Source organism: Vanacampus margaritifer, chromosome 2 (genome assembly GCF_051991255.1).
Source record: "Vanacampus margaritifer isolate UIUO_Vmar chromosome 2, RoL_Vmar_1.0, whole genome shotgun sequence".
Lineage (NCBI taxonomy): Eukaryota > Metazoa > Chordata > Actinopteri > Syngnathiformes > Syngnathidae > Vanacampus > Vanacampus margaritifer.
In genome coordinates this window covers 31,151,957-31,163,629 of record NC_135433.1, presented here as the reverse complement: position 1 = coordinate 31,163,629, position 11,673 = coordinate 31,151,957, and the positions used below count along the sequence as shown (strand labels likewise).

Below are 11,673 nucleotides of genomic sequence, written 5' to 3'. Positions count from 1 at the left end.
GTCACCCCTGCTGTACACAGTCCATTTTTATAGTACTTGTCATCATAACTTTAAGCGAGAGACATCAAGCAGTTTAAAGCACTTCAATCAACAATTGTTCATTCATCAAGAATATCAAGCACCTGTGGAAAGCAGTCAACTACAAGTCAAAAGTTGAGAAATGAGCATAGTCTCTTTTTTTTATTTTCAGATACATTATTTCCACTCCAGTGAAATAACTTTTAGAATAACGATTTATCTCAAGAAAACAACAGGTGACCTTTTGACAGTCGCTGACCAGGTCACAGCGTCAGCCTTCACGCATCTGACTCTGCAATGTCCTTGTTATCTGATGTTGCCTTCAGTTCCTGAGCGATTTAAATGATTCGGCATTGTACACCCACACCGTGTCAACACCTTCCCCTGCGGTATGTTCAGGAACCCAGTTGGGGAATGGGAATCGGCAGGCGACCACCTTAGCGCAGCTTGGTAACTCGCTTTCCAGTTTCAGCTCCAATTTGTCCATCTGTAACCATGATAGCATTTAAGTGACACTTTAAAAACGTTCTCAAGCAAATATCGTGAAACGCTCCTCACTTTTTACTGGTGTATTTCTTATTTTATTTTAAATAAAATACTGCATAAGAATATGTACATCAGAACTTACCATTTGTGGGACGCCAAAAATCACAACATTGGAGTACTGTGCAAAGCTGACCTAGAAAAGAATAAATAGGAAATGATTATCACGAAGAATCTGACCATACTCTATATAATTATTAGTAACCATTTATTCTTGAAGTCAAGTCAAAAAACGAAACGCATTGGCAATGTTTTAATCAACTGGCCATGTGGCAATAAAGGCCTTTTACTTGGACCAACTTTGAGTGCCTCAGTTTTCTCTCTTTTTTCAAAGTCAAAACACTTATTTGCCATTATATGTTCTGTGTCTCTACTAGTCTAAACACGTTATTCTGATTACGGTAATATTTTGTTTGTGGAATAAGAATTAAGAAGTGAAATGCACCCATTTCCAGCCATTCAGGGAGGCTGACATTTTATACAGCACTACAACTATACCATGTTTAGACTACTAGTGGGAGAACATAGAACTAGGTGCAAAGAAGATGTTTGCGTTGACTTCCACTTTAAATAGAAATTTAAAAATATTTTTTTACACCTTTATATTGTCTCTGTCTCCATCGTCGGGTTTACAAGAAGACTTTTTTGCCATTTCAATTTAAATCATTAAGATTGACGATCTCTGGCAAACTGCTTGCATGTGACGTAATCTATTTTAATCTGCCGGTTACATTGCACCACTACATTAATCAGAACGGCCGTTTTACAGCCCCGTGACATGCGCAGATCGATCATGCGATTCATCAAGATGCCATTCAATCAGTCATCTATTTAGCACAGTAGTTGTTTCAGATTTTCCACTTTCATTAAAACATATTACAAGTACTGTACTTAAAACAAGCTCTCCCATCGCAGAGAAGCCACCATTTTCAAGTGGACAAATGACAAAGTCACGATGCATTTACGTTAGTACATCAAAACAGTGCATGAGCAAACCATAGTTATTCCAAATGAACTGTTTACATGATGTGTTCTCTCATGATCTCTTTATTCTAACTGAGGCAATATATGGAGCATTTTCATTTAGCTTGGTCATTCAGTTTCATTGTAATCGGAATACACGGCTCCATAGAACCCAGCTTGTGCCATCAGATACTAACACACTGACCTTCCATAAGTCAGAGATGTAAAAGGAGGTGGAGCGGTGGACTCCTTCTCTCCAAGCTTTGTACCGGGAATACCACACCAGCCAGGGGTTCAACTCAAAGCCTGATGCCAAAAATCCATGCCTTGCTGCAGCTATCACCTATGCAAGAGAGGAGTATTAAACATTAAAGTACTGGACATGTAGCTGCTGCAACATACTGTTTCAGAGTTAATTTCCAGTGTACAGAAATCTTCTTCTGAAACAGTGATTTACTATTTCATTCAAATTATACTATTGATAATTGACAATGATTACTATTGAGGACTCACTGCTCTACTTACTATTCTCCCATCTCCACTTCCAATGTCCACCAGGGTCCCAGACCTGGTTCGCAAGGAATTGAGGACATTCTCCACTTGTGTGGTGGTCGCGGGGACAAACGGTAGGCAGATTTTCCTCAACGCGGGGGCCACAAACGGCGTAGCCACAGCGTAGAGGGCAACAAGCGAGCCTCCGACCAAACCCGTTACGATGAGACCCAATCGATTTCTGCTTTTGCTCTCAAACGTGATAGATTGTCCTGCTGACTCCGTAAAAAACGCCTCTTCAGACATGATGGGCTGTCGGCCAATGCACGATAACGAGTCTAAACGCAATAAATGAAATACTGCAAAACTCGAAAAGACGGCACATTTTAACCGTTGCAGCGCTATAATAAGTCCGACTTGGTTTGTCTTGCCTACCAAAGGTTCCACCCTGTTCTTACAGCATTGAAAGGTAGTTGACAAAACAAAACAAAAATAATACACGTACACACAAATATTCATGTATTAATTAATTTATTGTTATGAAATATATAAAGAACAAAATATTGCCGTTAAAAGAAAAAGGGTGCACTATTGCACAAGTAATAAAATGATCACCTCACCACATCATAAACACATATTAAAATAGCAAGAAATACCACTAGAGTGGCGTTGATGAAACAGTTAATATCTCAGAAATTATAGAAACCGGCATGTACTTTTTATTTCCAGAATTTAAATATCAAGATGTGATATTCTGAATATAGCTCTCTTTCTCTTTGATTTACAAGTTACAGATCATTTCTGGTTCCGAAATGCTTAGGAATAAATTTAAGCTTTTTATTTCTCCTCTGAGGTTGGTAGATGATGCAATAAAAATTAGTTCGGCCATTTTGCCTTTTTGCCATTTTGAATACTGAGAGCAGAAGTGTGCACTGGTCCATCTATCAACAACACCTAAATCTCAGCTTGTTTTACTCCCTTTTGAATTTCAAATGGCTATTGCATACACTCAACAAACCACATAGTTGTCAAACTTCAACCATGTCACAAACTCATGTTGACCTGTTATGCATAGAGCAGTGGAAAAGTGGATTTTGATGACATCAGACCTTTGATGAAACGGTTTTACAAGTTAGGATTTGACTACACTAGTGCAACAGCTGAGGATGGTGTATTCATTTCTTGCACAGATTTGAGTAAATGGTGTTGTGGTCTTTCTACATTAGAAATCATTAGACAATGTACGATGAACGGTGTGGTCCATCCCTGGCATGCCGTGATGGATCTGATGGTGGTAAGTGTGATGCCTGCTGGTTGTTGGACCATCATCGATCATGAAATCATCATCCTCTCTGTACCCATCTCCTCCATCCTGAGAATAGCTATGTTTCATAACTAAGATGTTCCTGTGACTGGCTGGGGTCATGTGGTGGGAGAGCCGTGGTGACTGCTGGCTCACCATCCCCGCTGGGAACTGAGGCACAAGTGCCCCACCGTCAGGATCTATAGTGGCCTCTCTCATGCTCAGGTTGCTGCGGCTACCTTGGACACTGCCGTGCACGCTTCCCTGCTGTGATCCGCAGTGGTGGTCGCGAATGCATTTGGAGGAGGATCGATGCAACTTGTGGGATTTCTCAAATTCCTCGGCCAATGCGGCATCAGTCAGGTCACCTGAGGGGATGTGTCGTAAAGTGCAGAGCTCATAGTGAGGAGGCTCAAGCCCTGGATGGAGGAGGGCAGGGTCAAAGTCATCTCTGTGGATAGAACAAACAAAAAAGGGAGAGTGAACAAGGCTATTATGCAAAGCCAGTTTCTCGAATGTAATGTTAGCCACATGCTAAATGTGATGAATACAATGCAACATTAATTACTTTGTACATTAAGTGACTTAGAGGAGCATTTCTTCACAAGTACAAGAAATTATTTAGCAATGTAGTTTGGCTTATTTAGATAAGCTTTAATGGGATTCAACTGGAAACTTTGTATACTGTGATTTGTTATGCTATAGGCCTACTTTACTGTAAAACAAAGTGTTGCATGGGGGGCAAAGAAAAACCTGCAACATTTCCACACTTTATTGTAATCAGCATTTACTTTTTCAAATGCAAAGGAAAACTTTCCCCATCTAGCAAGCAAGTTCTACCACCAACTTCAACTTGGTGGCTGCCATAAAAACTACCAGTTGCAAAAGTCAAATTTTTATAGCCAATAATGTTGTGTAGAAACTAAACCTAACACTACTTTGAAGCCCTACTTAGAAACCCTACTCACCCTAAACCTAATTTCAAACCCTACTTTAAAACCCTAACCGTATTTTGAACCTTGCTTTGAAACACTACTAACCCTAACCCTAATTTCAAACCCTACTTTAAAACCCTAACCGTATTTTGAACCTTGCTTTGAAACCCTAACTCTACTTTGAAACTCTACATGGAAAACCTACATTAAAACCTTAATCCTACTTTGACACCTTACTTTGAAAGTCTAACCATGCTTGGAAACCCTACTGCGTCACGCAGTAGGGTTTCCAAGGGGAGGTGGGGTCACCCCAAGCCCAATTCAAATTTGGAATCCTCAACCCCAACCGTTGATTCCGGATTCCATGGTTGGAATTTGGATTCTAACCCTGAAACGGCCGCTTCCAATCCGCCATTAAGGTATATTAAAATTGGAACCCAATTTTCGGTTCCATGCTTGGAAGTTCAAAATTTATGTTCCAAATGTATAATATTTTCGAAATCCCCATTCAATGAGCGAAGCTAACCCCTAAACCCGATTTTGAAACCACAACCCCACTTTGATACCTACTTGGAAAACCTACTTTGAGACTCTAACCGTACTTTGAAACCCAAACCGTAATTTGAAACCCCACCTGGAACCACTACCTTGAAAGTCTAATCCTACTAGGAAACCCCCACTTTGAAACCCTAACCCTACTTTGAAACCCTATTTGGAAACACTTGGAAACCCTAACCCTACTTTAAAATCACACATAAACACATCTCACTGTTATAAATTGTGACCCTACTTTGAAACCCTAAAACTACTTTTACACCCCTGTTTGAAAGTTTAATCCAATCCAATAATGCCCTACTTTAAAAGTGTAACCCTATATTGAAACCCAGTCTTTACTTTCAAACCCTCATTTTAAACCCTATTCAAAGGCTAACTACTTTGAAATCTCTTGTCACACATTCTGACAGTTGCATGTTATAACTAATGATGATAATTTTGAAACAGATAACTACTGCACTAGGTCTGCACTGTTTTGTGTATTTTGTATTATCCCAAATAATATAATAACTCAAATGTAATTACAAGAAGATTGAGAAATGAATAAACCTGCGGATGATGTACTTTTTCCGAGGCTGTTTGACCTGAATGATGACAGAGATGATGAGCAGGATGACAACCAGGCCGCAGGTCACAGCAATGATAGTGATGTTAGTGTTATCTAGAGAGTCCAAAATGCTGGGTTTCCTTTTCTCTAGTGTCACGAAAAACACGGAACGTAATTATCTTTAGTTTGGTTACAGACATGTGGTGAAAATACAGAAGGCTAGTAACAGATCAGTGTACCTTTACAGTGATTTTCATCCCATGGATATACACAGTTCTGGATGCCATTGCAGACCAGGGTGTGGTTGATGCACATGTTGCTGTGGCAAAAGAAAGTGTCTCCTTCGCATGGTGCTGGAAAACAAAGGCGATCACATAGTTGAATTTTGACAACTAGCAGACATAAACACACACAATTGGAGCCATCCATCAATATTTTCCCTCACGGTCACTCACGGTCAAGGAAAGTTGTGAAGAGGATCTTGAATTTGCTTTTCCTGCTTCCCTCATCGGCCCACAGCCTTACCACACCCAAAGATGATGTAAGCATCACGTCGTTCGCAACCGTGGAGCAGAATTTATTCTTCAGGTGCTCAACTGAACTGCTGCCATCATAAATGGCAACAAAGTTACGCTTGCACTCATTGGAGTTGTGCATCTCATACTCCAGAAAGCGCATGTAGATCTGTGGATGAAAATTCTTTAGGTATTTGAAAATGTTTGTGCACAGATGACAAAGTTGTCAAAATGAGCTTTGCTCATATTCTATGTTCTGCTAACTTGCCTATCAATAGGGTTCAATGAAAGTATATTTTATTTGAGTATAGCCTTAGAATGACTTTTTTTTTTCATTGATAATTTTTTTCTAAGCTGATCCATAAAAATAAATAATTGAGCAAATATATTGGGGAGAGAGGGCCAGCATGGCTCAGTGGTAGATTAGTCGTTTCCCATCCATGAGGTTGTGGGTTCAATACTCACCTCTGGTGAGTATGTTGAAGTGTTCTTGAGGAACACACTGAACCCCGGTTTGCGCCCAGTGGACAGTTCAACTGCATGGCAGCAGTTGACCACTGCTGTGTGCGTGTGTGTGAGTGTGAATGGCTGTATGTGAGGCTATGTAAAGTGCTTTGGGCAACATATGGTATAGATAAAGCACTAAATAAAAAGCGATCCATTTTAGAAATTTTGCACATATGGCTTTCACATCATATGTGTGACTTGCTGTGGCGACCCCAGATGGGACAAGCCAAAAGTTACAACAATAACATAAAATGTTCTGATCAACTCCCCCATCCTCCATTAACTCATTCAAACACAGAAACATATAAATGTGTTTTTTTAATACTTTGTCCTGCACTCCCCAAAATGTATTCATATATATTTTTTAAACGTTTCTGACATATTCGCTTAAAGCAATCATAGTTGTCACAAAAAACGGCCAGCAGGTGGCAGCAGGGTATAAGAGATCAGCCAGGACCATGTTGCAAAAAAGCTATTTTCCCCAGTATTTTCAACAGATTTGTAAATACTGATTAAACTTAGCCATATTCAAATGCTAATGGGGTCAAAACGGAAACAGATACAAATATGCATTTTTTTCCTGATTAAGAAAGAGACTAAAATTTTTCTTTTGATAGAGTCCATGTTTTTTTTTGTTTTTTTTTTTTCCAATATTCTGTGGGCCTTGCAAAATTAGTCAAAAATCCAGTAATACAGCCGGGAGCAAATAGGGTTGCTTCAGTGAAAATGGTCCCTGCCACCACAAAAACAGGTTAACCACAAAATACAGACCTTAGCTCTTGGCGGGGCCCGGACATACCACCTGCAATCCACAGCCTCTGTCGGCAGGGCCCGCTTCTCCCTGGTTATCTGAGTAGATTCCACAAAGCCTTCTGGACCACTCAGCTCAAACTCACAAACTGTAAGCAAGGGCATTTTTTGTTTTTAACAGTTAACAAATTGTGTTGACAGTAGATAAATCTAACTATATGTGTGTTGTGCTTCCAAAATATGCTTAAACAAGTTATTCTTAACTTATTGTAATACCCACATGGCAAAGCTGGCAATTCTCCCAAACCTTTAAAATCTGGATCTAAAAGAAGAAAAAAGACAAGTTTAAACATTAACAGGCAAAATTTACACTCACTGTATATTAATCAAAAGGGTTGTAGAACTTTTGAAGGGCAGACCTGAAGTTCACATCCTACATGTAATTTCTGTTTTAATTACTGTCATGAAAAAAGCCTAGATGAGATAATGAGACCATTTGTGGTCACATCCTCAACACTGTGACCAAATACTATGTCAAGATGTTTGACATTATGACAGTTTGCACCACATCCCACTACTTGAACCGCTGCAAATAGCATAACCCACATTAGAGGCACAGTCAATGATTTGCATATTCACATACCATTACAAATAAATATCCATTTATTGATTTCTACTAGCAAGTCACTAGATGCAATTTATAGTAGTGAGGGCCTTTACTGTATGTGACAGCAGCTCATCATACTTATACATACGCAGCGAGATAGATTTATATAACCAGCTGTAAAACTAGCATAACCTCAGGATGCCCTCATTTAAAGTTCCCTGAAATCCTGACAATACTTGCCTAGATATTGTGTCCTGAACCTTTTTTGCTGAAGAGGTGGATTATAAATCCTGATTTACCATCTTAGTTCTTATTAATCCTCTCATGTTTCTTACCCGTTTCTGCTTGAGGCTTGGACAGATTATTAACATTCAGTCCTGTCTATGGAAGAATGTGTGGGTATGTGTGTGTTTTTAATCGGCAAATGTGTGAACACCACAAGGACTTTCGGAATCACACAGTTGTGTTTTGTTCCTCAGTGCTGAAGAACACAAATGAGCCCACACTCTTAAAACTGCTTGGTCAAAAAACAACCCAATTTTAGTCCAAAATTGGACCAACACACTACTTGGGTTAATTTTACCCAATAAATTGGATTGTTTTGTATCAACACAACCCAATTTTTGGGGGTTGGGTTGTTTAACTCTCATGTCCAGGCGGTATTTGACAGATAAGCATTTGACATGCAAGATGTGTTCAATTTGGTAAAAACAGATGGGAAACCAAATCTCCTTATCTGCCAATAATATCGTCTTAAAGGGGTAGATACTTATTTAGTGGATCGCATCATGAGCTTTCTAAGTGAATGGCTGTCTGATTCTAACGTGAAAACTTAAAGTGAAGAAAGGTTTATTTTCACCAGAAAAAAAATGGTTGGACAAGCAGAAGGAGGCAGATTAATCTTTGATTGTCGGCATTGTTGGTGGCCTATAAAATCTGCTGTTAATAAAGCCTCGGCCTCCGTCCAGCTTAAGCTGCTGCTACGGCTCAGTGCTGACAAGCTGGATTCCCCTGAAGACAAGCTTTCATTAACTACCGTGCGTGTGCGTCTGTGTGCGTGCGTGTGTATTCCCTTGTCCTCCATCAACTGCAATTTCCTGCAGCAGGCACCCACATAACTAACTTCTAACAATGACAAAATTTATGATTGCAGGAGATTAAAAATAAAAAACAAACAACACTGAGAGTTACTAAAATGCCACCATAAAATCAGTGGCCAAAAATGTATTGATGGGAATTAATGCCTGGTCTGCATGCTGTCAGGTTAAGCTTTTTAATGCTGTGTCAAAGTCACCTAAAGTTAATTGACAATAATTGAATGCCAAGAAAATAAGATGAGTGCTTAGAATCGAACAGCTTAGTATAAAATAATAAAACAGTTTGTCTGCAATGAGTGACTTCAGATTTATACTAGTTGCGGGTAATAAAAACAAACGAATATGTGCTGAGTTCTCATCATTTTAAATTTTTTCATTGGTTTAAAAAAAAAATAACAACAATGAAAAGGTATTATAGCCATTTTATGCATAGCCCTAATATTTTCAGGGGTTCAAGAGTATTTGGAAAAAGTGTCAAAATTATCAATATATTGAACATTATTTTCAAACGCAGATTAATGAAACACTCCAAATTATCCATAGGTGTGATTGTGAGTGTGGGTGGTTGTTCGTCTCTGTGTGCCCTGCGATTGGCTGGCAACCAGTTCAGGGTGTACCCCGCCTACTGCCCAAAGCCAGCTGGGATAGGCTCCAGCGCCCCCCGCGACCCTTGTGAGGACAAGCGGTTACAAAATCATTTCATTACTTGCATGACTGAGAATTCAGGCATTATGAATTAAATTCAAAATGTAGTGGGGAAGATGATCTATAGAACTTAATTGAGAGGCTTTCTAATCGAATGGATGTACAGTAGGCCTATGTGTGTGTGTATGTAGCTACTGTTTCCCAGGGCTGGACTGGCACCAAAAAATCGTCCCTGGCTGACTCCTGACCACATCTGTCTAACACATTGTTCTGCCACTGACATTTTGACTGATGTTGGTTCAGTTTTCTGTCTATATTTAAAAAAGATTAATGGGCTAGTCCCTCTAAATTGTGGGCCAGTCTCTTGGGGGTTAAATGGAGGAAAATAATAACTGAAAAGCACTGCATCAGCCCCAAAATACACCGACCCACCGGGCATCGGCCCTGAATACCAAATGGCCAGTTCAGCCCTGCTCTTAACACATCTAACCTTCAACATTAATTCAACCAAAAATGACTCCATTGAGCTCTGACATGACTCACCTTGTGTGAAGTTGTACCGGGCTGAGAACCCAATCGCTTCCAGCTCTCCATCAGCCACAAACTTGATGTAAAGGTACCTCCCACTGGAGCGAACATACATGGGGCTCACCAGGCCGCAGTAGCGTCCGATGATGGGCGAGAAACCAAACGGACCATCGCGGACCTCGATGTGATCAAATTTACAATCCCACGATGGCTCGATGGCATACTTTTCATCAAAAAACAAGTCGATGCACTGGCGGGGGGAAGCTGGAGGAGGACGAGCAGTTTAATAAAGAATGATAGAAGAATTGAGGTGAAAGCCTCACCTTCTATAATGTAGACACATTCCCTCTCTGCTGGGTATTTCTCTGGGTAGTTGGGTGAGGTGAAATAGCCTCCCTCAGGTTCTTTCACCCAGGCCCCACACTGGCCAGATGGCGTCACACCTGAGTTGTTGGTCACTAGTTAACAATGGTACAATGATGGTGTTAAAGCTACCAACAGGCTCAGGATTTTCTAAATTCTGCACACACAAAAAATGCACATATGTTTTGGGGGTTTTGGTTTATAAATGTGTGTTTTTATGTGTTTAATGATTGTATTTGAATAAAGAAACTGTGAAATATCTACAGAGGCGCATTGTAGAATATGCAAGAGCTCTGGTTTGCCTGTGTGCAAATAAAAAGCTGCAAATGATCTTTGACCAATTAAAAAAAAACATTATATTAGTTGTAGTTTTGAAAAGACATACCTTGTGTTTTTGTTTTGGTGGCTGCAGCACCTGACAAGTCAGGTGTGATCAAATATGTTGCAAAAGCTGATGGAAGAAAGAAGGTTTAATGGGAAAGATTGTATATTCAAGAGCTTACACAGTTTTTTGTTGTTGTTTGTTTTTTACATTGAGTGTGTGTAAAAACCGCAAGAAAGGACAGGAAATAAGACAAAAAATGTAAAACTGGGAAAACAGGATGGAACAGAAAATAAGACACATTAAATACAGAGCAGTATTTTAAAACTAATTGAAAAATTGATTTAGGTTGGTGTAAAGAAACATGTAAACAAACATACTCACCAATGTACAGCAGAAGTTGGAACAACATTTCTTTCCCGCGTACGAAATCTCGAGTATATCCATCAATTGTCACATCCTGTTATAAAACATACACTTCTGCGCATGCTGCAAATTGTTCTCCAAATGGGTAAAAGCTGACCACAAAATAGCTTGCCATCATTGCTCCCAGAGCGCAAGGATTAAACCCCCGGCAATTACTAACCTTCCTATGTTTTTGCTCCACCGTTATTTTATAAATCCTCTTAGAGGAAAATTGTCATTGACAGAACTGGATAGCCAGGTCAAGCCTGTTTCCATGCACCATCATCCATCTATCCATCTATCTATCTATCTTGTCTGCAATGCTAAAATATGACTTACAAAAATTAATCTTTCGGTTGAAATGACAAATCATTAATTTAATTTAAAATTAATAAAACTGAGATGACATTTTCAAAACTGCAAGCTCATTTGGCCAAACTGATTTACATTTGTGCACAACCTCAGTGGTTCAGTTCATTAGCAAAAGCACAAAACTGCTCACACATGCTTCACTCCAAGTTCCTTTCCCAAACAAATATTCCGTTACTGTCACAACTGCAAAGATCCTTCTCAATTGC

The 11,673-nt window shown here is 39.6% G+C and overlaps 2 protein-coding genes across 3 annotated transcripts; both read right to left on the bottom strand.

Annotated features, from left to right (window-relative positions):
* Nucleotides 1-153: 153 nt before the first annotated feature.
* Nucleotides 154-2,446, bottom strand: atpsckmt (fATP synthase c subunit lysine N-methyltransferase). The gene is made up of 4 exons (XM_077558268.1): nucleotides 2,050-2,446; nucleotides 1,730-1,867; nucleotides 647-697; nucleotides 154-505 (listed from the first exon to the last, which is right to left on the bottom strand). Exons 1-4 carry the CDS (start codon nucleotides 2,320-2,322, stop codon nucleotides 341-343), a joined length of 627 nt encoding a protein of 208 aa, XP_077414394.1. The 5' UTR covers nucleotides 2,323-2,446; the 3' UTR covers nucleotides 154-340.
* Nucleotides 2,447-2,578: 132 nt separating this feature from the next.
* LOC144044951 (neuropilin and tolloid-like protein 1) lies at nucleotides 2,579-11,264 on the bottom strand. Of its 2 annotated transcripts, none has more exons than XM_077559668.1 (10): nucleotides 11,075-11,264; nucleotides 10,754-10,819; nucleotides 10,329-10,463; nucleotides 10,021-10,269; nucleotides 7,409-7,450; nucleotides 7,150-7,277; nucleotides 5,812-6,040; nucleotides 5,596-5,709; nucleotides 5,359-5,503; nucleotides 2,579-3,770 (listed from the first exon to the last, which is right to left on the bottom strand). In XM_077559668.1, exons 1-10 carry the CDS (start codon nucleotides 11,100-11,102, stop codon nucleotides 3,239-3,241), a joined length of 1,668 nt encoding a protein of 555 aa, XP_077415794.1. In that variant the 5' UTR covers nucleotides 11,103-11,264; the 3' UTR covers nucleotides 2,579-3,238. The 2 variants fall into 2 exon arrangements, with proteins under 2 accessions (XP_077415794.1, XP_077415795.1); XM_077559669.1 differs by having other exon boundaries at nucleotides 5,374-5,503.
* Nucleotides 11,265-11,673: the final 409 nt, after the last annotated feature.

Bases quoted from the DNA above. Each gene is read 5' to 3' on its own strand.
- atpsckmt (XM_077558268.1), bottom strand. From the start codon at position 2,322: ATGTCTGAAGAGGCGTTTTTTACGGAGTCAGCAGGACAATCTATCACG. The intron at 1,868-2,049 runs GTAAGTAGAGCA...TCTCTTGCATAG, and splicing joins GAAGTGGAGATGGGAGAATA to GTGATAGCTGCAGCAAGGCA. The intron at 506-646 runs GTAAGTTCTGAT...TCATGGTTACAG, and splicing joins TTTTTGGCGTCCCACAAATG to ATGGACAAATTGGAGCTGAA.
- LOC144044951 (XM_077559668.1), bottom strand. From the start codon at position 11,102: ATGTTGTTCCAACTTCTGCTGTACATTG. The intron at 10,820-11,074 runs GTGAGTATGTTT...TTCTTCCATCAG, and splicing joins CCAACTTCTGCTGTACATTG to CTTTTGCAACATATTTGATC. The intron at 6,041-7,149 runs GTCTGTATTTTG...TTTCATCCACAG, and splicing joins GGGCCCCGCCAAGAGCTAAG to ATCTACATGCGCTTTCTGGA.